This window comes from Dermacentor silvarum, chromosome 8 (assembly GCF_013339745.2).
Source record: "Dermacentor silvarum isolate Dsil-2018 chromosome 8, BIME_Dsil_1.4, whole genome shotgun sequence".
In the NCBI taxonomy this organism is placed as follows: domain Eukaryota; kingdom Metazoa; phylum Arthropoda; class Arachnida; order Ixodida; family Ixodidae; genus Dermacentor; species Dermacentor silvarum.
The window spans coordinates 10862187-10887150 of NC_051161.1; the positions used below are offsets into that span (position 1 = coordinate 10862187).

General features: G+C 43.4%; 2 protein-coding genes across 6 annotated transcripts in view; both read left to right on the plus strand.

Moving 5' to 3' along the window:
- LOC119460623 (kynureninase-like) overlaps window positions 1–11638 on the plus strand; it is a 50624-nt gene extending 38986 nt beyond the window's left edge. For both annotated transcript variants that reach the window (XM_049673105.1, XM_049673104.1), the window contains exons 6-13: window positions 969–1040; window positions 1138–1212; window positions 1769–1915; window positions 3780–3878; window positions 5724–5856; window positions 7121–7206; window positions 9163–9396; window positions 11436–11638. In XM_049673105.1, coding sequence (XP_049529062.1) covers window positions 969–1040; window positions 1138–1212; window positions 1769–1915; window positions 3780–3878; window positions 5724–5856; window positions 7121–7206; window positions 9163–9396; window positions 11436–11567 — 978 coding nt within the window. In that variant the 3' untranslated portion in view covers window positions 11568–11638. The remainder of the gene's footprint in view (window positions 1–968; window positions 1041–1137; window positions 1213–1768; window positions 1916–3779; window positions 3879–5723; window positions 5857–7120; window positions 7207–9162; window positions 9397–11435) is intronic.
- Window positions 11639–13994: 2356 nt separating this feature from the next.
- Window positions 13995–24964, plus strand: part of LOC119460625 (SR-related and CTD-associated factor 8-like) — a 72419-nt gene continuing 61449 nt past the window's right edge. For 3 of the 4 annotated variants that reach the window (XM_049673081.1, XM_049673085.1, XM_049673083.1), the window contains exons 1-6: window positions 13995–14151; window positions 15169–15297; window positions 16545–16706; window positions 17160–17265; window positions 22696–22844; window positions 22943–22987. In XM_049673081.1, coding sequence (XP_049529038.1) covers window positions 14122–14151; window positions 15169–15297; window positions 16545–16706; window positions 17160–17265; window positions 22696–22844; window positions 22943–22987 — 621 coding nt within the window. In that variant the 5' untranslated portion in view covers window positions 13995–14121. The remainder of the gene's footprint in view (window positions 14152–15168; window positions 15298–16544; window positions 16707–17159; window positions 17266–22695; window positions 22845–22942; window positions 22988–24964) is intronic. The other variant, XM_049673082.1, reaches the window with a different exon arrangement.

Here is a 24964-nt window from a genome sequence, read left to right on the forward strand (position 1 = left end):
TTATTATCCTTGCACGTATCAAAATCTAGTCGTTTGCTCGTTCCGTGCGACAATCGGTAGTACTTGACTGATGTATATCCAGTTCCGGCTTCGTGCTATTGGCTAGTCGCTCATAGCACTTCCGGGCGACGAGCGACGAATTCTAGATTTCTAGAACCGAGCGATTGAGCGAAAAGACCAAGCGATCTGTTCGCGCGACGGCCCGTTTCGTCGCTCGAAGCCGTCGCTCGTCGCTGTCGCGCACAAAATCGCGTGAATGCGGTTTGGGCTTAAGCGTCCTTTTAACTTGGAAGCATTGGGCATTATCAGTTGCAGGACTCCTGCATGTAACATATAATGAGGCAAGTCACTTGTAATTAATAATTTTCCTTGAGCATGGGGCTTGAGCTACCCTCACATTCATTGAGCAGATGTCTTTCTTTGTGACAAGAGATGCAGTTGTCAGTTTTGTAAAAGAGACATACTTCAACTGAGTAATTAAATGTTTATGCATTTTTCTTGAAATTCTAAATAAATTCATAGTTGTGGACTCCTTATTTGGGCTTGTCATTTCTTCATTTCTACTTTACTAAACAATGCCCATTTGCTTCTATATAACGTGGTATCCTGGGCAATCAGTTCTGTTAAACAGAACTCCTGATAAGCTGAACAAACTTTCAGGGTATTCTCATTCAAAAAGGAGACCCATGTAACCATTTGAATACCAACTCACCCATTATATTGTTCTTTTAAAAACTCCTCCAATTCAGACACTATAAGCACTGTATTGAAGTGTAACAAGAATTATGTGTGGCACCAAGTTGCCACTGGTTAGTTGTTACACCTGTGTTTGCAGCTAGAAGCACCAATGATTCTAGGAGTTGTATTGTCTCTTTTGTTTACAAAATCTGGCTAATGCTGTCTCAGCCCACAGTTATAGTCTATACCAGATGTTGTTAGTAAGATATTACATATAACCCTTCTTTCAGATGACATACTACAGGCCACAAGGAAAACGATGCAAGATGGTCATCGAGTCATATGCCTTTCCATCAGACATGGTCAGTAAGCAAAATCGTAAAACTGTGAACTGTGCACTTTGAGAAAAAGAAGTTTATGACAGTGCCTCTACGTTTGTCCTCTTCATGACACTCACAGTATGCTGCGCAGTCCCAAGTAGCCCACCATGGCCTTGATGTTGCATCTAATCTTCTCATCCTAAAGCCAAGACAGGTATGCAGTGTCCATATCTAGCTTCAGCTGCAACGTAAGTTTTGCCTGTCGAAGGTCGTGGAAATCGGAGCTACTTTGGGAGTTATCTTCCCTTCATTCATGTGCCCAATGAATTGCCACAAAGTTTTCTTGGGCAAGTTAGTTCTACATAATAAGAACTTAATGAAGGCACACAGAAGGCACCTTGTGCGTGGTCATTACGTCCTATGTTTTGATTAGGTTTTACTTTCACGTCCCATTAGCGCCAAGAAGTTTTGATGCAAAGCAAGAATGATGATAGTTAGGACAATACTGAACTCCTATTAAAAATGTAATTCTTGATCATGCCACTTGAACATTCATAACGCATAAAGGAAACTAAGCACATTCAGTATATAAAGATCAGTGGAGGTCTGTTAAGGCGAAACCAACCAGAAATCTAAGAGAGACTTGAAATCTTAATTTCCAAGGTCAATTTCATTCCCTTGTGCGGAGTTTAATGTATCCTCAATTTTATAGACAATAATTTGTGCCATGTCGCATGATTACTACCCTTATTTTTGCACTTTTCATGTAGGGTGAACAACTACTTAGAGAGGAGGACATCTACGACCTTATCGAGAAGGAAGGCGACAGTATTGCTCTTTTGCTCCTTCCTGGAGTCCAGTACTACACTGGGCAGGTGTTGGATGTGCCTGGCATCACAAATGCAGCACGAAAAAAGGTACGTTGGATAACTAAACTGCAGCAGGTATAGACAACAGTTCACATGCCACTGCATGTCACTTACCCTTATGAAAATAGTCTAAAAGGTGGCAAATGATCCACTAAAGTGCCAATGTAGATTGTAAAAGCAAGTGGAGACATATCTTATTGAATCAAAATAGTGTGAAAGCCACCGTACGATGTAGTACAATCATGAATGGGGTAAGTTGACGGTACAACATCTTAGATGCACACCGAGCACGACTAGAAGAGGAACACGAAGACAAAAAGACACTAACCGTATAACCCAGGAAGTGCTTCCTGTGTAGCAGTTTTTCGTCTTTGCATTTGCCTTCATATCACTAGCAGTGCACACCTATGCTGTGATGTAATGTGTCACTATTTTGAATAGGCTAGATGTTACAAATTCATCCAAAATTCTCACTCCGATTTCCTGGAATCCAATTACTAAGTGCAAACAACTCTTCAGCAACTACATTTCTTCATGTGTGAAAAACTGCTCCAATATGTTGCTTTAACTCATGATTTCTCTCAATAAGAAAGCAAACTTTTACTTATTAGTAGCGGAGATCAACCACGTCAGTAGCTGCACGCATTGATCTGCTACCTGATGCAAAAACCTTGATGGCCACTAGTTTGCCCCTGCATCGTCTTTTGCTGGATTACGAATGCATAGTCTATGTAACTAGTGCTTGCTGTAACTGCTTTCTAAATTGTCAAGGTTGTATTTGCAGCTCACAAAACTTGGCAGGTGCTGTGCCAATATTGCTTAATTTTGCCATATAAACCTGGCACTGGTGTGGCTGAGACAAACTGGCAGAACTTGCTGAATATAGAAACTAGCCTGAACTTGATTATGTTTCAGGAAATGTCTGCTTTTGATTTTCTATATAGTTCCTTCACTGTAATGCACTTGACCATAGAAACACTTGGACTTTAATTGTGTGTGTAGTTGCAGAGAACATGGCTCAGTGTATGATGTTTAATAATGAGTAGTGCTTTAGACAGCTGACTTTCTGCTGAGCACAAGGTCACGGTTTTATTTGCTAGCAGCTATGGCTACATTGCAGTGAAGACAAAATGCAGGCACTCAGGTTCTTAACTTTAGCTGTGGAACTGCATGTGGCCAAATTTGGGAAGGTGAACTTCATTAATTAGTATTAGTACTATAGATACAACTGAGCTAGAACATAATGCAGAAAATTTTATACTAGTCACATAACTTGTCCAGTGCATCACTTATTTTTTGCCTGGCTGCAGAGGTTTGCATGTATATTTTGAAAAGATAACCTACAGTGTGCAAAAAGATAGCAGTGCATTAGACATCGGGGAGCCAGAAAATAGCAATGTCTTCTTTCTTTGTAGCAATCATGACATGTGTTTCATCACATTTTTCTTTTAAAAATTGGTAACGCCTTAAAAAAAGTTCATGCCAGCGTGGTGCCCACTTAATTCATAGACGAGGCGGACGAGGCATTACACATAGCAGCGTTGAGCGACAGTGCATGCCCAACATCAAATTGTGCACTGAGAACTGTGCCCATATGCACGATACTGTCTCTCTGTGTGCATGTGTGTTTCATGTAAGCGGAAGGTTCTCTGTCTGAGTGTTTATTCACTTAACTTGTTCTCTTAAATATGTACAGTCATGTCCCTTTGTTTTCACTAAGTATATCTGATTTTCTTTACAATATCTATTTTTACTAACTTTCCTCTCCTCTTTCTCTAGTCCTTTACCTTGTATCTTTTTCTCTTCCCCCCCCCCTCCCCCCCTTTTTATCCATATCTGCAAGTACAATTAAGCTGAAGCACCTAGGCCCAATGGGCTTCTTAGTTTTTCCTAATTTACACTTGTTGTCTAGGGTTGCATCATCCTCTGGGACATGGCTCATGCTGTATGCAACATGGAACTCAAATTAAACGAATGGGATGTGGACATTGCAGCCTGGTGCACATACAAGGTGAGCCATTTACTACACAACAGATCCAAAGGGTTGAGTTAAATCTATGAGAAAAGCCTACTGTTTGCAAAACATCGAAACAAAGTGTTCGTAGGGCCAAATCTCATACTATTGCGCTCTCCACTATGGTGCTTTTTCTTGCTGACTGTTTCTTTATTAGTACTAACTGCAAACCCTTTGAACTTTTGCTCGTCATTTGAATCAGACTATGGTCCAAATTGTTTGCCTTTTTGAGCATACCTTATAAGAAACGAAGCTCCATAAGGCAGCATATTTACATTCCCCTTCCCTAGTATGTGCTCATTCCTACGATGTCGGTAATCTGCAGCATGTTGTTTTCTCTGTCTGCCATGCCTATGTAAAAATTTTTGTTGAACCTGATGGCCACAGGTAAATATTAATTTAAGCTAAAGTGATAGATTAATGCTTCAGTGTCGAATAAGGCCCCACACTTTTGCTGAGAACAGAGCTTTTGTGAGATGACAAACATAGGGCAATATTAGTGCCATTTTCGTTAAGATGCAGTACAAACTCCCATTGCATGTAATGTCAAATTTATAATTGGTATATGATTGACCACTGATAAATGAAAAGGAGTATTATAATTCCATTCCACCTCACCATGAAGAAATATGCAGTTTGGCTGATCTTACTGGAATTTTCTTAGACCTCTACCATGCTGCCTCTTTGCATCACTCTGTCAGTATTATTTGTGGGAGTGTGGCAACCACCAAATGTGAGCCCATGTCTGAAAGAAAACAACACTGCTTAGCAAAGCATGGCCTCTGAAATTGCTGCCACAGCTTGATTTGTATTGTGTTTACTTGGTATACTGTAGATGAGTTGAATTCTAGAAAGATTGAGCTGCCTCGAATCATTGTTTCAGTAGCGCACCCAGGATCTCTGCCAGGGGGGGGGGTTGACAGTTTGCCAATACCATCTAAACAGCACTAATTTCGATTTCTTCACGGGGAAATTGTCAAAAAAATTCGCTTTTTGCGAGTGTGCAGACGATTGCGCGTTTTACATCTTAGTTGCAGCACTCAAATGCGTAAGGAAAGAAAAGGGGTTAAACAAAAGGGGGGGGGGGGAGTTAAGTCGGCCTCAGGGGGGGGTTACAACACCCGAATCCCCCCCCCCCCCCGTCGGTGCGCCACTGCATTGTTTTATCTGTAACTAAATAATCTATTAGCTCAACCAATGCAAAGTTTCTAGAACAATAGTCTAATAATCTTTTAACTCACTGATTGTATTCAGTGGGCCCTTTATGTGTGTATTACTTAAAACTCTTAGAAGCCTTTTTTGCAATGAATCATGTAACTTTGCTTGCTACTTTAATTAGGCTGCTTATACAGCATTCTCCACTATTTCATGTCTTTCCAATTTTAACCTTGTGTGTAGTAACTTGTACTTCAACACCTTCTGTACTGGCAACAATGCTTAAAGTAACACTGCTGCAACTGACTTTTCATACACTGCTTTCCCTATCACAAGTAAAAGGCAACAGAAAGCTAACAGACATGCAAAATTCCACTATGTGGAACATTTGTTACCGTATGTTTTAAGTAAGCATAACTATACATACAATTAAGCTGATGAGTCTGCCAATGGTTCTCCATGAGATGTATTTTATTGCAAGATCAGCTGAGCTTGCCAACAGTAGTATATAGGTACAAGTTGCCAGGACAAATAGCTAGGAGTTGCCCATGCATGGTACTGAAAAACGTTTTTCACCTTGCTCTCCTGTGCATAAGAAGCTAATTTAATCTTATTTAGTCTTATGTGCTTGAGCTTCAAGCATGTGTTAGCTCTTAAAACTCTCTCCGTCATATCCCCTGTCTGCAGTACATGAACTCTGGTCCCGGCAGCATTGGAGTTGCATATATAAGCCACAAATTCCGAAAAGCCTGTGAGCGGCTTCCAGAGCTGAGAGGCTGGTGGGGCAACAACATTGAAACCAAGTTCCTTATGAGACCTGGTACGTCCTGCCAGCAGTAATCTTTGTTATATTTTCTGTGTGCTAAATCTAGTCCTTATTGCTTTGCAAGTGCCCGTGCAGAGTGGTCACATCAACAAACTTGCACAAAAACCTCAAACACTTTTGCCAGTAGTATCTATAGTGACCAGCACTGGCAGTTATCACTGGGAGAACAGCAAAAACAAGCGGTCGTGCGATATCTCCAGCAGTGCTGTTGGTGTGGCATGGGTGCCCACACACTTAATGGTACATTCGTGCATTAGGTAAAACGTGAGTTTTTGTATCTCCTACGAACATGTATGAAAGATATCGCAGAAACATGTGAAGCATCATGCTTTGGACGCCACAAGGTGCTGTTGTGGCAGCTACGTTTTACTCTTTAGAGCTAACTAGTCGCAAGTTTTACGAGATCAATGTTAACATCGCCACTTTACTTGCAAGGTAATAATCTAGTGATGCCCAACAGTAATAGATCATTTTGTTTAATATGAACTATTAAGCGTAGTTATCTAGCCTGACCAAGAGATCTTATAAAGAGATCAGATTAAAAAAAATGGTGATTTATCAGTTTTATATTGTGGCAGTAGCATATGTTGGCTTTCTTGCTAAAAACCGCTTTTATAAGTAATATAGTCGATGCATGGCAACATTTTTCAAGCTTCTTTAGATTACCGACTGCATATGTTAAGCTGCGAGAGTATCTACAAGCCGAATTCGTGCAACCGAAATGCTGTGTGGAGCCACAAAGCCCAAATTGATTGCACTGAGGAGGCCAAGCATTCAAATGGTAGCATAACAAAGCTGCAGATATGGATGTGTTAAGTGATTAGGCAGTATATAGTTTGCTAAGTCCTTACATCCACGGAACATTTAAGGCCATGGACATTGCAGCAAACAACCAGGAGGAAAAACATAGGAAGAGAACTTGTATATCTAGCATTCGCTCTGGATCTCTTGAACTCACATTTGCACCCATGTGGACTCACTGTGGCTCACTCACCCAACATTGGATCCACATGTTGAATTACATCTGTGGTCTTGCACTAAGCACCAAATGTGACTAATTTCGTTCTTGCCTCCTGGCTTAGATGAAGCCTGGGGCTTACTACACCTAACACCTTTAGGTATGCACCTGCGTGCGAATACGTGGTCATTGTGGTAGAGTAGCAGACCAGATAAAGCTATAGCTCAGGCCGACCTCTCTGCCTTTCTGTAAATAAAATTTTCTCTTCCCTATCTCATCGCCATTGTGGTTTCGTTCCAGAATTTGATCCATGTTTGTCAGCAGATGTCTTCAAGCTCTCCAATGGACCACCTCTTCTAATTGCAACAGTAATGGCAAGCCTGGAGGTAACCTGAAAGTGGAAGAAGCCACATATAGACGTATTATCTAGTGATTATATTAGAAGAAAAATGGATTTGAACACATTTTTGTTTTTTCATCCATAAATATATAGTTTTTATACTTAGCTTACATCTGAAAAGCCTGTAGGCAACATATTGCTACGATACGGGAGGACGCTTGAAAGTGAAGGAAGACGACGTGAGTTCGGACTGTGACATCATCGGTCCCTAGGCCTCTCGCATCCATCATTTCCATTAATAAACGCATCTCACCGTAACAGTATAATGGGATCCAACAAAATCATTCATTCTGGTATTTGTGTGTATGGTCAGAAAATCACTGAAAACAATTATGAATGCACAAACTGCATTTAAAGCAAATGCAGTGCATGCACCACACATGCACAAATCATAGAATTGTTGACAAAACTAGGCAAATAATTATTTTGCTGAATTCCATTACATTCTGCATTGCCTACAAGCACTGCATGCAATGTGTAAAGCTTGTTGCCATCTATATGCTCGAAGAAACATACTCAATTTTTGGATGAGATACATTAAAGCACAGCGTACGGTGTGATCATTTTTAAGTTTTATGCAATTTTTAAGAATCGCCTGTTGTAGATATCATAATTCTAGTCCTTCAGCTGGATTGATCAGAGAGGCAGACATTAATTGTATGAAAAATCTAAACACATATTCAACTAATTAACAAAAAATTTATAATTAACTTCCAAATTAATTACATTATGGCACATATTACAATTTACGAATTATAGCTGATGAGATTGTCAGGTGCACCCACTTGGAATGAATTTTCAGAATGACTCCAGTTTGGAGATATGCGTCAAACTAGCCATAAAAATACACTGTTCGTCCACTTACTTTTTTAACAAAATGCTATTTTATGCATGGCGGCACAAAAGTAACTGGAACACCCATGTTTTTCGTCTCACACTTTGGAAAATATCTCGAAACTGGTGTAATCCTGGAAATTAATTTCAAGTGAATGTGTCTTGCTAGCTCACAGGCTACAATTCATAAGTTGTAATATATGCCATGAAGTAATTAACTAAGAAGTTCATTAGTCAATTTTTGCTAATTAGTTGAATATGTGTTTCGATTTTGCGAGATAGTAATGTCCACCTCTTCGAATAATCCAGCTCAGCGACAAGAATTACGCTATCTATCACCGGAAATTTTTAAAAATTCCATAAGACTTAAAATTGATCACCCTGTATGTCACATGTTCAAACGGCTTCAATTTTAAAATAACATCCTTTCCTAATGTAGGTAAACTGGTTTCTATTATATATGAGCATGCTTCACTCAGAGCTCCCATAAAAACTGCAGCATAATTACTTTGAATAAGTAAACTACTTACCTGGTTCTCTTTCTGAATATACTAATGCTGAATGCACGAAAGCAAGCTGATGCTGAAATGAGCCAAATAGATTAACAGTTAACCTGGTTCGCTAATAGCTGCTCAGTATGCTCAACTTTGACATGCAGTTGTCGTATCGCTGAGAACCCATGACACCACAGCAATGTGATCAAAGTTGAGCAGTCCTTTTTGTCCCCGTCTCAAACCTTTAGGCATGAAGGTGCCCTTTGCTACAGAGCGGACACAGTCAAACCAGCAGGTCGCTACTTGCTAGGCATGTCCTAGTAGCTGTCTAGAGTGACAAAAGTGCATGAAAAAAACTTAACAGCTGATTTCTTTTATTGTAGGACAGTAATAAAACATTAGCTAGCTGATAGTATATTCTAGAGGTTGTTGATTTTTACATAAAATATAGTTGTTTCTCACAGTAAATTCACCAGGAGCAGCACAAGAAATTCGTACTGTGACAGAACTTAAGAAAATGGCTGGGATAATTATCTAGCTGGAAGAACGAACTTGATGAGTAATTGCCGTGTCTCTTCCCCATCCCCTTTTTGTATTTTTTTAATGTTCAACAGATGTTTGCAGAAGTCAAGGAGTCTGACCGCCTGCACAAGCAATTTCTGCTCACTGGTTACTTTGAGCTTCTCATGATTGATGACCTGGGTGCCAGCCACGACATTACAGACAGCACACGGCCATTTCACATTCTCACACCGTCTGACACAACAAAAAGGGGTTCCCAGCTCAGCATACATCTTGCTGAAGAGCCCAAGTTCACGCACCAAGAGCTACAGTGCAGAGGAATTCTTGTAAGTGCCTCTGTCGCAAATCTTATCTGCACACTGTTTTTTGACAAATCAGCTTCTGGCACATCGTCACATCTTGCGCACACATACCCGTGTCATAAGTCCTGTGGTTGCTTGCCAGCACCCAGGAGGTGGACATTCCGTAATGTCAATAATTGGGCTAGTTGGCATCTGATAATATTGTAAAGGAGGGGGGTCAACATACAAAAGCACAACACAAAGATAAGTGGTCGGCACAAATGCTGCAAACACCGCAGCATTTGCAGTGTCCACTCTCTTCTTTGTATTTTGTTTTTGTGTGCTGCCCCCCTTCTTTTCGAGGTGGAGGTTAAATGCAGTGCTGGCAAGCCACTAAATCGCAGGTGCACTCACTTGGAAGCATTGTGGTAATCTGTCTCGGGCGATCATGCTAACCTATAGTGTTTTTTAATGCGAGCGGATCTTTACTTGTTGCCTCTGGACATGTGGTTTAAAGGGCCCTTCACAAGGTCCCAGTGGATATTTTTGCTAGGTTGTTATACACTGGAAGTTAAGTGCCATCCCAAGGAGCATTCTACTGCAAAAAAATAAAAAAAATAATTATAGTGCACATAAAAGCAAATGGCATGTCGCATGATGATGGTGTGAGGAAGCAACCTACTCTCTCCATGGCTGGAGGCTCTCGCCAATCGTCTCGACTAGTGTCAATCAACATGCCTTCTTTGCCTTCTCCAATATCGAACCAGAGGGCCCACATCACATTTACGTCACGAGTCCTACTTCCTTTTTCCTTCCTTATCCTTCCTCGCCACCGCCTTTTTTTTAATGCGAGACCATTTCTTGGCTCATTGTGTGACCCCACTGTCATCAGAAAGTCATGGCAGAAAAACAGCACACAAATTACGTCATCTTCACCTAACTAAAAAAAAAATGAAGTGGCCACGGTGAGGATTCGATACCCTGCCCCACCGCCACTGCTACCGCTCTGTAGCTGAGCGTACTAACCACTTTACCACTGTTGCAACAGGCTACAGTCGGGAATATCTTCGAGCCTGTTGACGTGGCTGGGCTCTGCCTGATGGGCGGTTCACTTAGATGGCAGAGCGAGCAGCTGCAGCTGCTCGCTCTGCCTTTTGCATTGTTGGGGGCCCGCAGACACCATCGCCAGAGTCCATGGACAATGACGACGACGAATAAAATGCAACGCGCTTCAGGTACCCGTTGGACGATTACTACGACATCCCCCCAGAGTATGAGGTCACCTACGAACCCGATGAAAAAATGTAGTGTGAACATCACGATGCCACTCGGGAAAGTACTGTCATCGTGCTGAAAAGTGGTATCATTGAGAAGGAATACTCAATTCAATGTGCATGGAACACTACTTTAATGAGAACTCTGCAAATAAAACTCAGCTGAGAGATCGCAATATGGCCGGTTTGTCGTCGTGCATTGTTGTGACCTCATAAGCAGCAGCATTACACTCGGAAACAAGTAATGCTCTCGCATTTACACATAAGAGTTGCTTAGGTGACCCCATAGTTTCTTTTTTTCTGTCTAATAGAATAAATGTCTTTATTTCAGCACTGAATAAACAGAAACAAGAAATCTTAAGAAGACATGTGTGGTTCATTTTTGTATACGCTTATTGCACACTGCATTTCACAGGAATCCCCAGGTCGTTCACATTGCTCCTGGCTATTTGTGTGCCTCAAATTATATATGCAATGCGGAGGTGAGCTGAGGCATCGTCTCTACTGGTGGGGAGAGACTGCTTTCAGAACAGGGGTGCATGGGCTTTCGTTTGAATTTTCGGCTGTTGCGATGTGCATATGTGTAATATCGTGCAGACATGTCGCCACATGATCTACACACCAGACTTATTTGTTTACAATGCCCAAACCTAGTCAGGGGTCCTTTGTGGTTTTACCAAAACTGGCATTGCACATAAATGTTTCTGCTGTTTTAATTACTGCTGTTATTCAAACAAAGAGTAAGTACAGTGCTTTGTTCCTTAAGTCAGTAATGTCTCTGTAGGTACTTATGTGCTTTGTTTATTTCAGTGCGACCTGAGAATGCCCTCAGTTGTCCGGCTCGCTCCCATGCCTATGTACAACACTTATGAAGACGTCTACAACTGCATCCAAGCATTGAGAGAGATCTGTGCCAACTTTCCTTTGAAAAAAACCTCTTGATCATAGCTCTCGGCATGGACCATAGTTTTTTCATAAAGTTCTTGCGAGAAAAATGAATTCTGACAGAAGGATGTTTCATTTTGACCTTTTCTTAAAAAACTTGTGGTGCTCTTAAGTGAATTGAATGAAAGTGACAGTATAGGCAGTGTGGTACAGTGGTTCATTTGTGTCCACTGAGGATCCTAAAGACGCACTGATCTGCACAAGCAACTCGGTGCTTGATTGGGCTTTGAGTCTTCTAAAAACCATGAAAGTAATAGGTGCTAAGGTTATGCCAAGTGGAAAAATAAATACTAATTAACACGTGCTGCATTTGAATAAAACTGGCTGCAAATAAACTTGCTGTACTTTTGTTTGTCTTTCGACAGAGTTTAAGAACTTCACTTGTGAAAAGAACTGTGTTGCAGTCACTCCCCGCTATTTTCCTTAGCGAAAAGCATTTCAGATATTAAAACTAGGATCTATATGCAGCGAACACAAATTGTACATGCAATTGTACATGTACAAATGAATGTGCTGATGACAACAGCTAGAAAGCACGCTGACAGAATGCAGTGCACTAAAACCTCAATTATACAGTTGAGGAAAGAAATATAACACAAAAAATACATTTTAAAATGTGTATTCTTGACTGTATGCACTTCTGCCTCCCACAACAGGTGCAGGAGGATTAAAACTGGCTGCAGTGTCTGGGTTTCACTACCTGTTAACATGCTTCAGGGAAAGTGCTACAGCACACTGCCTTTTCTGAGAATGGCAGAATTACTTTCACTAGAAGGGTCTGCCTATAAAGCTGCCAAGGCTCTTAAGCAGAGCCCCTCTACATATTACTCAAGCCCCTACTAGACATGGGCCACTTTCTCATTGACATCTCCAAGTTCACTAACACTTTATTGTGACTCCCAAGTCTTTTTTACCTGTCAGCTGCATGCCCCATGTGAGACCAGGATGAAATGCGTCAAGATGCAATAAATTTGCTTTCCTCCAAACCCAGTTTGGGCTAGGAGGGCACCATATTGCTCCTTTGTGTGTATGCATATGTGTTGTTTATCTGCAGGAGTTAGCAGGAATAAGGTATGTTTGAGCATGATATTTTAATGTTGGAGCGGCACAGATCGCAAGCACAGCACGATGGGTGTTCACTTTCGAACAAGGTTTATTGTGCATGCTCACAATATGTGCCCCAGGAAGACCATACATACGGAGGTGTGTGTTTAACTAGCTGGCAACATATCTAAGCACACAAATTTTAATGTTAAAAGTGGGAATATCGCAAACAATATCCACCAACATAGATGAGTTCGTGAGAAAAACTTTAAATATTGCCACTATAATTTGCAGGTGAGAAAAGTAACATTGAAAAATATCAAATTCTCTTGAAAGGACTTAATGACTCTAATTTTCTCATAAGAGAACTTATCTCAGTTACACATATAGTTGTTAAATTTATGGCTTTTAGAATGTGTAAAGTTTAGAAGCTTAATATTTACGTCTTATTTTGATACTCCTTGTCATGTTTCGCAGTGCCACAGAACATATGTATGGCTTATTTTCGCTTTTACATTAACAACAACAACAACAAAAAAGTGGTCGAAGATGGAGATGCAGGTGTGGATTAGGGCGTGAGAATTTAAATGAAGTGTTTATGCGCGGTGCAGAGGCATTAACTGAACAATGTAAACAATAAAAACTGAGCGGGTCCTCACTTAGTCAGATAAAGCCGAGTATTGAGAACAGAACAGAAATGTGATAAATGTACTTGCCCAGCATATGTCCTCACATTTAGACACGATCGAGAGATGTTTAAAAGAGCATTATAAAGAAATGCCAACTAGATTATTGCTCTAAACACATTTGTAAACTTAAAGCGCGCCTGACACGAGCGAAAGAACTGCCAGTTAGTTTCACTCGCGTATTAACAACACTGACTGTCTTTCGATGCGGTATCTATGCGAAATTCGACGTTTGTTTTCCCAACGTTACCGAACTTTCTGCTGCGACTCTCCAGCGAACGACATGCAAGCACACTCACCGACACGCAACTTCATGGAGGAATACATGACGAAAAAAAGCGCGAAATTGAAGATGCGCTTGGAGGAAAATTCTTCCTCCAAGCGCATCTTCAATTTCGCGGTTTTTCTGCTGGCCCGTAGCTGGCCCATCTACCGGACAATTTAAAACTGACTCTTTGCCGCGTGAATATAATGCAAGTAACTCTCAACAAATACAATCAAAGCTTTTAAATTTTTTTTGTTTAAAGTGGTGATTGTAATTGATGATGAAATAATTGTCACTTACCTTCGATTAAATACTGAACGAACAAGTGCACAAAGTCACCACGACGCGGCAATAAAGCGTTTTTGTGACGTATTATTATTCTGTCTTTCGATTGGTTATTTTTTTAGATATTGACCAATGAGGCGTCGGGTTAGGCTTTGCTGCGAAAGACACGATTCTGAATGTCGCTCGCCATCTTGGATGCTGGCGAGGATTTTAAAAGGTAGTGAGTGTGAAAAATACTAATCAAGATAGACAGTTTCACGCGATTTCCGACATGGAGGTCGTCAAAGCCTTCAACAGCGAGGTAGGCAATTTGTATAAATTTTTTTTAGCGTTTCTCAAGCGCCTATTTTGTCGTACTCTTGATGTATCGCGTATGAGGCCTAACCGGCATGTTTCTACCACTTTTTAAGGATTTAGAGGGAAATAAACGTTATCGCTTTACGAAGACATGCTTATTTGACGGCTCTGACAGTTTGAGTGCAGCCTCTGATTTATGTGCATGCCCGGTGTATGAGGAAACATCGATCGCGCGGTTAATGATTGCCGTGGTCGCTGTGCTTAAGTACATTTGAGTGTGTGTTCGCGCGCGTGCATGTTTGTGCGCAGGGATAGTGACGGCCCCTATCTTTTCCGACTTTTTTTCTAATGTCTGCTTACAAAGATCGCGCCGAACACGCGGCATTTGTTGAGATCTTGCGCAAACTGCTTTGCGATCGGTCGGTTCTGTTAACTGCGTATCGCACACCCCGTGGTTATACCATCGTGCCGAGCACTGCGCGGTTTTCTCGCTACTCAAGTTTCACGAGGATGCAGTTCTGTGCTGCTGTGGTTCCTAAAGGGTTTGGATATATTTTTGAATGTGCGATCGCGCATTTCATCCTTTGCATGTACTGTAGTTTTCCTTGTTCAAACGAGCGCAGCTTGTTACAGCGGTCTTGTGACTGACTTGTTTGCTAGGCGAATCAAATAACGTAGTGCTCTTGGGAAAATTTTCTAGGGAGCCCACTTTTCTATGTCCTGATTTTAACCGCCAGCTTTACATCTCTTAAGTATGCCGTGTAATATGCTGTCGGTTTCCTTTTCAGTTGTAACCTCCGTGGTTTCCGACGTTGAATTACGGGTTATTGTGCAGCTTGCAGTGATGTGTAAACAGTAGGCATGCTTATTGCTTAGAAGTGTAACGCCTCCGTGTGTACTGAAATAAGTGTGACTAATTGAAATTTTAATATGTGGGACACTAAAAATGTGTTGTAATGTTTATGTCGAGTCTCTTTTGTCATCTCAATTATTAATTTATTTATTTATTTTCCCTGAGCAGCTTACCTCGCTGTATGAAGGCAAACCTCCGATCTCTAAAGCCAAGATGACAGCGATCACAAAATCAGCAATCAAAGCAATCAAATTCTACAAGCACATTGTGCAGAGTGTCGAGAAGTTTGTTCAAAAGGTCTGTACTGGTTCTCTTTTGTTCTTTTCTGCATGCTCATTTGATGCTGTCACCACACCTCTAAACTAAGTTGACAGTGCTGTATGCATTCGTGAAGGTTGGATTGAGTGTTATAATGAGGCAAGTTCTATGTATACCCAGTTGACAGGTGTCTCGTTTTACCTTTTTCTCACTGGCACTTCTGTCTTTGTACTGCATAGGGAGCCAAGTGGTGTCACATTTTAGAGTGATAATGTTAAGGGCCCTGTGTCACAGAAAATCAGGTGTCGGTGTCTGGCGTTGTTGCTGGCGTTGGTGTCCTGTGAGCTAAAATTGCAGTATATGTTTAGGTATGTGTATATGACATGCGGGTTATATTGCCACACCATTCTATCACAGAGGTTGCTTGTACCTTGTCTTGCATTATTGACAAAGTTATTGCTGAGAATTTTGAGAATGACAGCCCACAAACAAATGTCATTAAACAAAACACCCACAGTGCATGCCTTTTACGTTAAATCTTCTCAGACTTAATATTTAAAAGTGCGAAACAACAACAGAAACCTGAAAATGATGTAATTTTTTTGGTGCGCCTGTGCACTATCTTAGTGATTGGGCCATGCAAGAGACCGTGTTTCTACCAGAAAGGTTGCCTTTGTGCATAACATTCGCCGCCAGCGTTTTCTGGTAAACATTACAGGTACATAAGCTGCAGTTACCGGGAAGCGTGAGAAGCAGTCTGGCGTCCTTGAATGCTAACGCGTTCCACTCTTAAATGTGAAGCTTAAGCGTCCTCCAAATTTTTATGATCATGGAGCAAGATAAATGATAAGGGAAACCTATAATTCCTGAGCCATCCTAAATGGTTCAGTTTGGTCTGTGCAAAGGCACCGCAGACCTTCGATTGAAACTGTGGAGTTTCACTTTGATTTAAACATATATGCGTGACCAAATTAAAGTTTTTCGCAGTGCTGTCTTTTTAAAGAAAACAACAAATGTCGACCATTGTTCACCGGTTTGTTTCTGTGTGCCCGCATTCTGACAGGCATTTAGGTCTTGATAAACTCTAGTGTGAGAGGCAGGAAGTTCAATGTACTATGTGCATTTTCGCAGTCTTACATTAACTAGCTCTTCATTGCATGCACCTTCGCTTTGTAATCATGATTTTGCAAACAATTTATAGAGCGATGTGGATGCAGATGATGCACCTTTTTCTTTTGACTGCTAATTTCTTATGCTGATTTGTAGTGTTTCCATTCCCATTGTAGTGTCGGCCAGAGTACAAGGTGCCAGGTCTGTATGTTGTGGACTCTATTGTGCGCCAATCACGGCATCAGTTTGGGCAGGACAAGGATGTATTCGCACCACGGTTCACCAAGAACATCCACAACACATTTCAACACCTTTTCAAGTGTCCAGTTGAGGATAGGGTAAGCATTGCTAGGCATATAAATGTCACTCTTAACTGCTTTGTGAGGGAATTTGTTGGGAAAAATAATAATTTTGAAGGAAAAAATGAAAAATAAGTTGATGTCATATTGTGCACATTCAGCAATGTATTTCAGAGGTCATGTTTTATAACAGCAATTTCATTTTTCTATTCTTAAACTATAATTCATTGTGCCAAGCGGCTGCAAAAAAAAAGAACATGAAATGGATACCTATACATCTGCATTTGTGCGCACTGCCACTGATTACTGTCATGAATGAGCACATAATTTTATTAATTGCAGTACAGCTTGAAGGGGATAATTTTCTTTAGAACATCCAGCAATATTATTTTTTATTTGGAGCAAGAAGGATTTAATTTCTGCAGTTCTCATCAGTGGTCCCAGTTGTGTAGTTAGTTAGATCACAGTTCATCTTGTCTTACTTGCATGCAGCCGAAGATTGTTCGAGTACTTAACTTGTGGCAGAAGAACCAAGTGTTCCCGCCTGATGTCATCCAGCCGCTCTTGGATATGGCCAGTCCAGCCGCTGTCCCAGGAGGTGAGTTCTGTTCCCTACGCTGCGTTTTTGTTGTATAGACACAACAGCTCCATCGTGTTCAGTCTCTCACTTTCTTTTGCGTTCACGGCTAATGCAAATGCTTTTGCAACATTTTACCCTTGTGCACTGATTTGACCACAAGGCCTGATGATTCCATACACCGAAAATTATGAATAGTGAAGAAGTTGGCTGGGGGGAGACCGTGTCGCTATTTAATATATCAAGAAACAAACGCTAGACTTGGCTACGATAGTTTGGCTACAGTCAGCAACTGCTGGATTTACTAGGCTTCGCTAGTTTTGGTTCGAGCAGGTGCTGGAGGTATGGCCGGTGATTGTGCTGGCAACAAATTAGAACAAAGGTTTAATTAGTACACGGTTGTGCAAATGAAGTCAGGATCATCTAATGGTGCGCTGAAAAGTGTTTGAAATTTTGGTTGTCCTTTTACATTAAGTGTATGGAGGCAGTGCCGTGAAGCTGTTCGAATGATTGAGCACATCCAAATCGGAGTTCTCCCCAGAAAATTTTGAGAGGTGGACATTTGAGGGCCAGGGGGGGGGGGGGGGGGGGCAAGCGCGCGCGGCCACTCTCGGCTCTTGTTACTGCTGTTGGAATGGCCAGGGCGGCTGTATATAGAGTGTACTGGAATACGGTTGATTGGGCCGAGAGGCGTGGTGCTCCCTAGCTGAGGTGCAAAACAACGAAAAGTAGGCTGAGGGCACTGCGAGCGAACTAGATATTATAGGGAGGCGTGCGCTGCAGTGGGTTCAGTGGGCGGCCGTCTCTATCCACAGGGCCAGTATACCGTAAAAATATTCCGATCTGTTTTTATGCCTTTGTGGGCGAGGCCTGAGCCATTTTGAAACATCACGAAGGGCTAATGGCAGATTTGAAATAAAAAGTCGCAGTTTTGCCTGAAAGGCAAAGCATCTATTGTGATAGCGCATCAGTAGACAGCTATACGAAGTAAGGATAGTAGTTTTATCGGCTGTATGAACTTGCAAACATTGGCTTACTAAATTAACCAGCATGGTGTCACGCGCACAGGAGCAAACTGCGTAACGCGAACACATCTCACTCAATGGCCGCGGAAACTCGCTGTCTAAACGCTGGAGGGAGGAAGCGCAGCAGCAGCAGCGAGCGAATTTACCTTCGTGCTGCCTCTCGCCGTGTGCTGTATGCTCTATGTGCGAGGGTGAACCGGTGATCGTGCCTCAATTGTGTGCACGCAAGGGTGGGAAGTGGGAAGGAGGCGCGCCCGTCTTCCAGTTGCGCACAACGTTCCGGAGGCAGGGGGGTTCTCTGTGCGGCCCGAGTGACTGCCCGCGCAGGCCGGGCTACTGTTATCTTGAAAGCCATCTGCGGCGGGGGCAGTCTTTCCAAGCCGCTGTGTTTTTGCGGCTTAATTAGCGTTGATGCGAGTGGCGGGACGACGGTCAATTCACTTGCTGCTGCTGCGCTTACTCACTACAGCATGGGTTCTCAAAGTGGGTTCCATGGAACTCGGGGGGGGGGGGGTTCCGCCGGCCACTGATAGATTTTCCGAGGTTTCACGCTAGCCAAGTGGCTAAGATGGCGAATGCGAGGCGCGCTTGATCCAAAGAACCTCCATTACCCATTCCTGAGTGTCAAACAACACATCACAGTGCGTAACAGAAACGCGCGAGCTGCCCAATAAATTCACCAGCAGCTTGTAGCCATCCAGCCTCCGAAAACAGGCAACACGCCTAAGCTCTTGCACTTAAATCTCGGAGGCCGTAACTTACCACCATGCGCATTTCTCCTGTTTGTAGATCAGGGCCAATAGCGTGTGCGCTGATGTATACGTCGCAAAAGAGCAAGAATGACGCTAGCGTCCAACCGAAACGAAGTGGGGGAGTCCGCTTCGTTTCGCCTTCAGTGGAAATCGTACATGAAACGTGTCTGACAGCAACGCCGAAACGCTTTGTGCCTAATTGTGCCCTTAAAGCCTTTATTCTTGTGTTTATCGCTGCGCATAACACCGCGTTGGCGCCTGGCCGCATTCTTTGATAAGTGCATAGTCACCATCCATGATCGCGTCGAAGCGACCGCGGTTTCGTCCGCACTTGTTGCAGCAAATAGTAGTTTCATTTTGACTTGGTGCGTGAGTCGGCCGCAAGCCTTTAGAGCCGCAAGGTCGCCGTCCATGTCACGTCGATAGCTGCCGCGGTTTCGTCTGCGGTAAACAGTAATTTTGCTTTGATTCAGTGCAAAGCGGTCGAAGATGAAGCGCAGCGGCTACATCGCGATGGATGGACGATTTGTTGGCGACCAGCTCACAGGCGACAAAATAATCGGGATGTCCGCGTGGTAATGAAAAGCATCTCAGATGAAGACGTGCACTGCGGTCTCGCTGCGAGCGCTATATAATCAGTCATCAGATCAGAATTGCAGCTTCTGCACTGCTCTTGTGCAAAATAGAAAGATGATTTGCTGATTCATTCAGTAAATAAAAGCGTGTTGATGTTGTAAGCATCTTTATTGTTTTCTTGGTACCCTCGATATTTCGACATTCGGTTAATTCGGACTTTTTTTCGGTTCCGTTAAATCTGAATTAACGAGGTTTTTCTGTACTCAAAGTAGAGTCGGCACTAATTCTAAGACCTCTTGTGATGAAATGTTATACAGTAGCCGACGGATTTTTCGGACTTCAAAAATTCGGACTTGTTGGTTATTCCGGACTTCATAGATGTACCGGCAGGATTCCCATAGAGCTAGTGCATTTTCGCGACCGATTTTTCGGATGAATCTAGGTGCCAATGTTCGATTTTCCGGACTAAATCGCTCGCTCCGAGCCACGCTACCCGATCTTGGAGGCCGCCATGTTGGATTTTCCGCTGGCTTGGCCGGGCTTGGCTTCCAGTGCCCCCCTGTATAGCCTTCAAGATTAGTAGATGCACGATATCCTCTCGTCTCCGAGGCATGCCCGCTCTTCCTTGGCCGACAAAACCTTCCTAAAAGTGGCACTTGCGTTTTTTTTTTTTTTTTAGTTTCGGTTGCGCCGGACGCTGTGTGCGGGTGAAAGCTTGCGAGGGCTCCCTCCGGCGCGGCTGGAGGCGCGCGCGGACTTCGTTTGCTCATGGGGCACGGGGAGAAGGCGGCGGAGACGGTGGGGAGTTAGTTGCATTCAGGGGCCGTATTCTGAAACGTTCGCCTAGGCGAAATTTCGCCTAGGCAAAATCAGCGTGCGCACTGATTGGCTGGTTGAGCAAAATTGAATGACGTCGGGCTCAACCACCCAATCAGCTCATCCAATTTTGCTAAAACAGCCAATCAGCGCACGCCTGAAAGCGAAAAAAGAAATTTCGCCTAGGGGCGAACGTTTCAGAATACGGCCCCAGCTCTTGCGGCTGCTGCTGACGGAGCTGCCGCGCAGGCACCGTATCTTGAAAGCGATCTGCTATGTGGCCCGCGATCTGCGATGGGTACAAAGGGCGTGCGCCGAGTGCCAGTAACTTCGTATGCACCGTTTTTTTTTTTTTTTTTTTTTTGACGTTCGCGTTGAAGCGAGAGAATAGACAGCGCGAAAGTCAATGTGCCCGCGGTCATCGAGCGAGATGTGTTCATATGTAACCTGTGCACGCGTGACACCGTGCTTATTTAGTTAGTAAGCGCATGTTTACAACTTTATACGGCCAATAAAACTAACATCCTTACTTCGTATCGCTGTCTATTAATTTGCTATTCGCAATCGATGCTCCGCCTTTTGGGCGAAACTGCGACATTTTTCTTAAGCCGCTCTAAGCCTCAATTTTTTTCTCTTGGGGGAGGGGGGGGGGGGGGGCGAGTTTTTCAGACTGTTTGGTTTTTCGGACTGCTAGATTTTTCGGACTATTTTTCAGCCCCCGTGAAGTCCGGAAGATCGGTCGGCTAGTGTAATTAAGTGTCCCCTGCGATAAGCACTGAAAACTGTCATTCTTTCTTTCTTGGCGTATTCTTGGCATATGTCTTCATTGTGATGCTGTCTGGTCTTTGCTTATAAAGATTGCACCAATTTTGGACCACGTGTGTTGCACGTTGCCGTCAAAGTAGCCAGCCAACCCCACTGTTGGCCCCAAAGATGTTGCGCGCTAAGCCTAGCCTATTAGAGGGGGGAGGGTTCCTTGGCACTTCATGGAGCTTAGCAGGGTTCCCTGGGACCAACATGCTTGAGAACCCCTGCACTACAGTGTTTTGAAAGCGACTTTCCGCGGTCATCTAGTGAGATGCGTTCATGTTTGCTTGTGCACGTGGGACACCATGCTTGTTAATTTAGGTTTTTTTGCTTATGTTTACAAGTTTATACGGCCTATAAAACTACTATCCTTACTTCATATAGCTGTGCACGAGTTTGCTATCGCATTCAATGCTTCGCCTTTCGAGCGAAACTGCGACTTTTCTTGCTTATTTAAAAAAAATTCTATTGCAGAGGCGACGACACATCGAGTTTTTCTCTTCTTTCTGTGCACGCACGCTTCTTTCTTTCGCACTTCTTTCCGCGGCCGTACTAGCCACGTGCGCAAAGAAATGCAACTTCTGTGCTCTCGGGGATGCCACATGGTCGCATTTCGATGGAGGCGAAATGCAAAAACGCCCATGTGCTTGCGTTGTAGTGCACATTAAACAACTTCAGGTGGTCAAAATTAATCCGGAGCCCTCCACTATGGCGTGCCTTATAATCAGAACTGGTTTCGGCGCGTAGTAGTAGTAGTACCGCGATCTAGAGGTGTAGCTCCGTGATCGTTCGCATTTACCGCCTTTGTTTCCGACTTGTGAGTGTGTGCGGCTACTTCCCGCCAGCGTCCGTGCTTGCCCGTAATGGCGCGCTTGTGGAAGCCGGCCCCTCGCGCTCGTAGCTTCCACTGCATGGGCACAGAAAGTTGTCCAATTACAGCAAACTTGAAGCGGAGAGGTGTGCGAATGGCCATAGAGGCGGGTGGTCGGCGGGAGTGGTGGGCGGCAAAACCACCGCCACTCACCGTTGGGAGAACCCGGGTACAAATTATCAGTTGGCGACTGTACTTTGTGGCAAAATGTGCTCGGGTAATATTTAGATGCAATGCTTATCATGTGCATCTGAGTCACTATTATGAATATATTACTATTGCTGCTATATCAAAGCATTGCTTATTCACAGTTCTAGAAAGGCTGAGAAAAATTATACCCCTTTTGCTACTGTGATAGGTGACGCCAAGGCACAGTCCCTTTATTAGCCCCACTTCATTATAGTTTGTGTGCATAAATGCCCACATCTTTTGCATTTAGTTTAAACGAAGTATGCCACAGTGTGGTGCCCCTTGATCTTTTTACTTTCATCTGCTACAGTATGTTGGTGGTCTAGAGCTCATCAGTCTGACCCATCTTTGATGTTCAAACATCCAGCCTCCACGTTACTACACAATCACATCTTGCCTCTCTTTTTGGTTGTAGGGGACTCTGCTCAGAGCTCTGACGTGGTGGCCGATACCAAGGCGAACAAGAATTCCACTGAAAATTGGAAGAGCTGGAATCATGGCAACAGCATCCAGGATTCAATGTCTGGAACTGGCCAAGAGACCAAGACTTACGCCCTCACTCAGGTATGCTTGGCCTGCCAGCATTTTCTGAAAGTGGAAATGCTACATTTTGCTCATTTTGTTGCCTGCCACCGAGGTGCTCTTTTTCGCACGCTTTTCAGTGGCTCAACCAGAGTGAAATGCCTGTGCCCAGCAAGGCATCAGAAGTGAGCGCGCTGTCTTTGTTTCTACATTTTGTAAAAAATCTGAGGTGAAAGCTGCTCCTTAAGGGGGGAGGGGGGATGAGCAATAACTTTTTTGTTTCTTGGTAGAAAGGGCTGAAATTTGGCACACACACTTTACATTGCAATAAAGGGACTAATCTAAAGTTTCATTAAGATATCTTCATTAGTTCTTGTTTTATTAGAATTTATAAGTTCCTTGCTTGTGGAAAACCTGGCACAGTAACGAAACATGCTACGGAACTGGGAATACTTTGTATGTTTGCCCAAATGTCTAATCTACATCAAGACAGTGTTAGATTTTTTTGGTGCCCTCATAATTTGTTGCTCAACATGACATGCATGTGAGTGTTTCACTGCATAGAGCCATGTAGTTATTGTGAAATAATAAAATAATGGAAAGATAAAGGAACATTTCAAGACTGTCTTGAAGTACAGCGCAGTTTGTGAATCACAGCAAAACAAACTGGATCAAAATCGGTCCAGCAATTGTTGTGCTATGCTTTCCAAGAGCGAGGTGACCAACAAAAAACAACAAACACAATTGAAAAAACTGGCTGCAAAGTTTTGCAAGCAGTGCAGATTTATTATAGACCGCATCAGGGCTGTAATATTTGGCATCATTGCTGTCAGGCATCTTCTTGCACCTTTGTGTCTTCGTTTGCTGGGCTTTGAAAATTTCATAGCCTTGCTGGTCTATCAAATTGAACTTCCGTTCAGCTGCGGACACTGCGCAAAGGGAATCGTGATGCTCGCGCTTCTGCCGTCACCGCTGACACGAAATGCAGCTTGAGGCACGTCTGAATGGTGCGATGGTTAGGGCGACTACTTGTCCGGTGAATCTTCGGTTATCACACTGTAGCTCGGAGGCAGCGTGTCCGTGTCGCACGATGCATCACAAACTGAGTACACTGTTTTGCTGGTGATGGTACGCCGAGGCGTGGGAGCCTCCGTTGGCACCTCTTCAGTCGACTTAGTTATCAGTGCCGATGGCACAGGGCGATAGTCGGTTTCGTTGCTGGAGTCGCATGGTGCAAGATTGCGCGGCACGTAATCCAAGGTGCAAGTTAGCGCGGCGCGTTCAGTCGGGTGCTCCTCCACTTCTCCCGCTAATTGTCGTATTTTTCTTGCCGTAGGAGGCTTGTGCTTCCGTATTCCGAACGTGTGCTTCGCCCAAAATTTCTTCTTGAATGAGTGACGATCCATCACTAACCTGCGAGCTCTCAGAAATCGGAATTCTGCGTGTCAAGTGAAGACACTGGTGTAGTTTGCAAAGCAGAAAACTGCAGTTCCCATCTTGCCCCCCTGTCACAGCAGCAACCAATGAGGAGACTCCTTTCAGCATGGCAGCCAATCGGAGGCCCACTTTCATTGGAGGGCCCGTGTGACTACCTCCAGCAGACCCAGGCTTCTTTTGTGTTTGTGCATTTGTTACAGGATGGCGATGACCAAAGAATTGAGAAGTGGAACGGGCGAAACTTTGAGCTTACGAATGATACCAAGATGGCGGCGCTCGGTGGCGGGAAATATGAGAGATGGCTCCATGAACTGCGGTGATTTTGCGCAATTTAAAGCTGTTTGCTCACCCTGCGCACTGACAAATTAATTTTTTTCCGGCACTTTTAGTGCATTTTCAGCCAAACCATTTTGATACAGCATAGATTAGGCGTTGCAGATGCTGAAACGCGTGGTTTCCAAAAATAGATTTTTCTTGCGATTTTCGCGATCTGATCCCTGCGTCCCCCCTTAAAGGTCACCAGTTCAGGGGCTCTGCACTGCCCCATGGGCTTGGTGAAAAAACACATTCTGCGGATAGCATCGCTGCTGTGAACTTCTCAGCCAAATTTTGTACTTGTGCATTGGTGCATGGGGTTCACACGTGGAACACGAAGTCACCCTTTTCTCAATCACTCTCTCTTCAATAGAAGCCACATGTTTCAGGGGTTGCGGGGATGCCTCTCG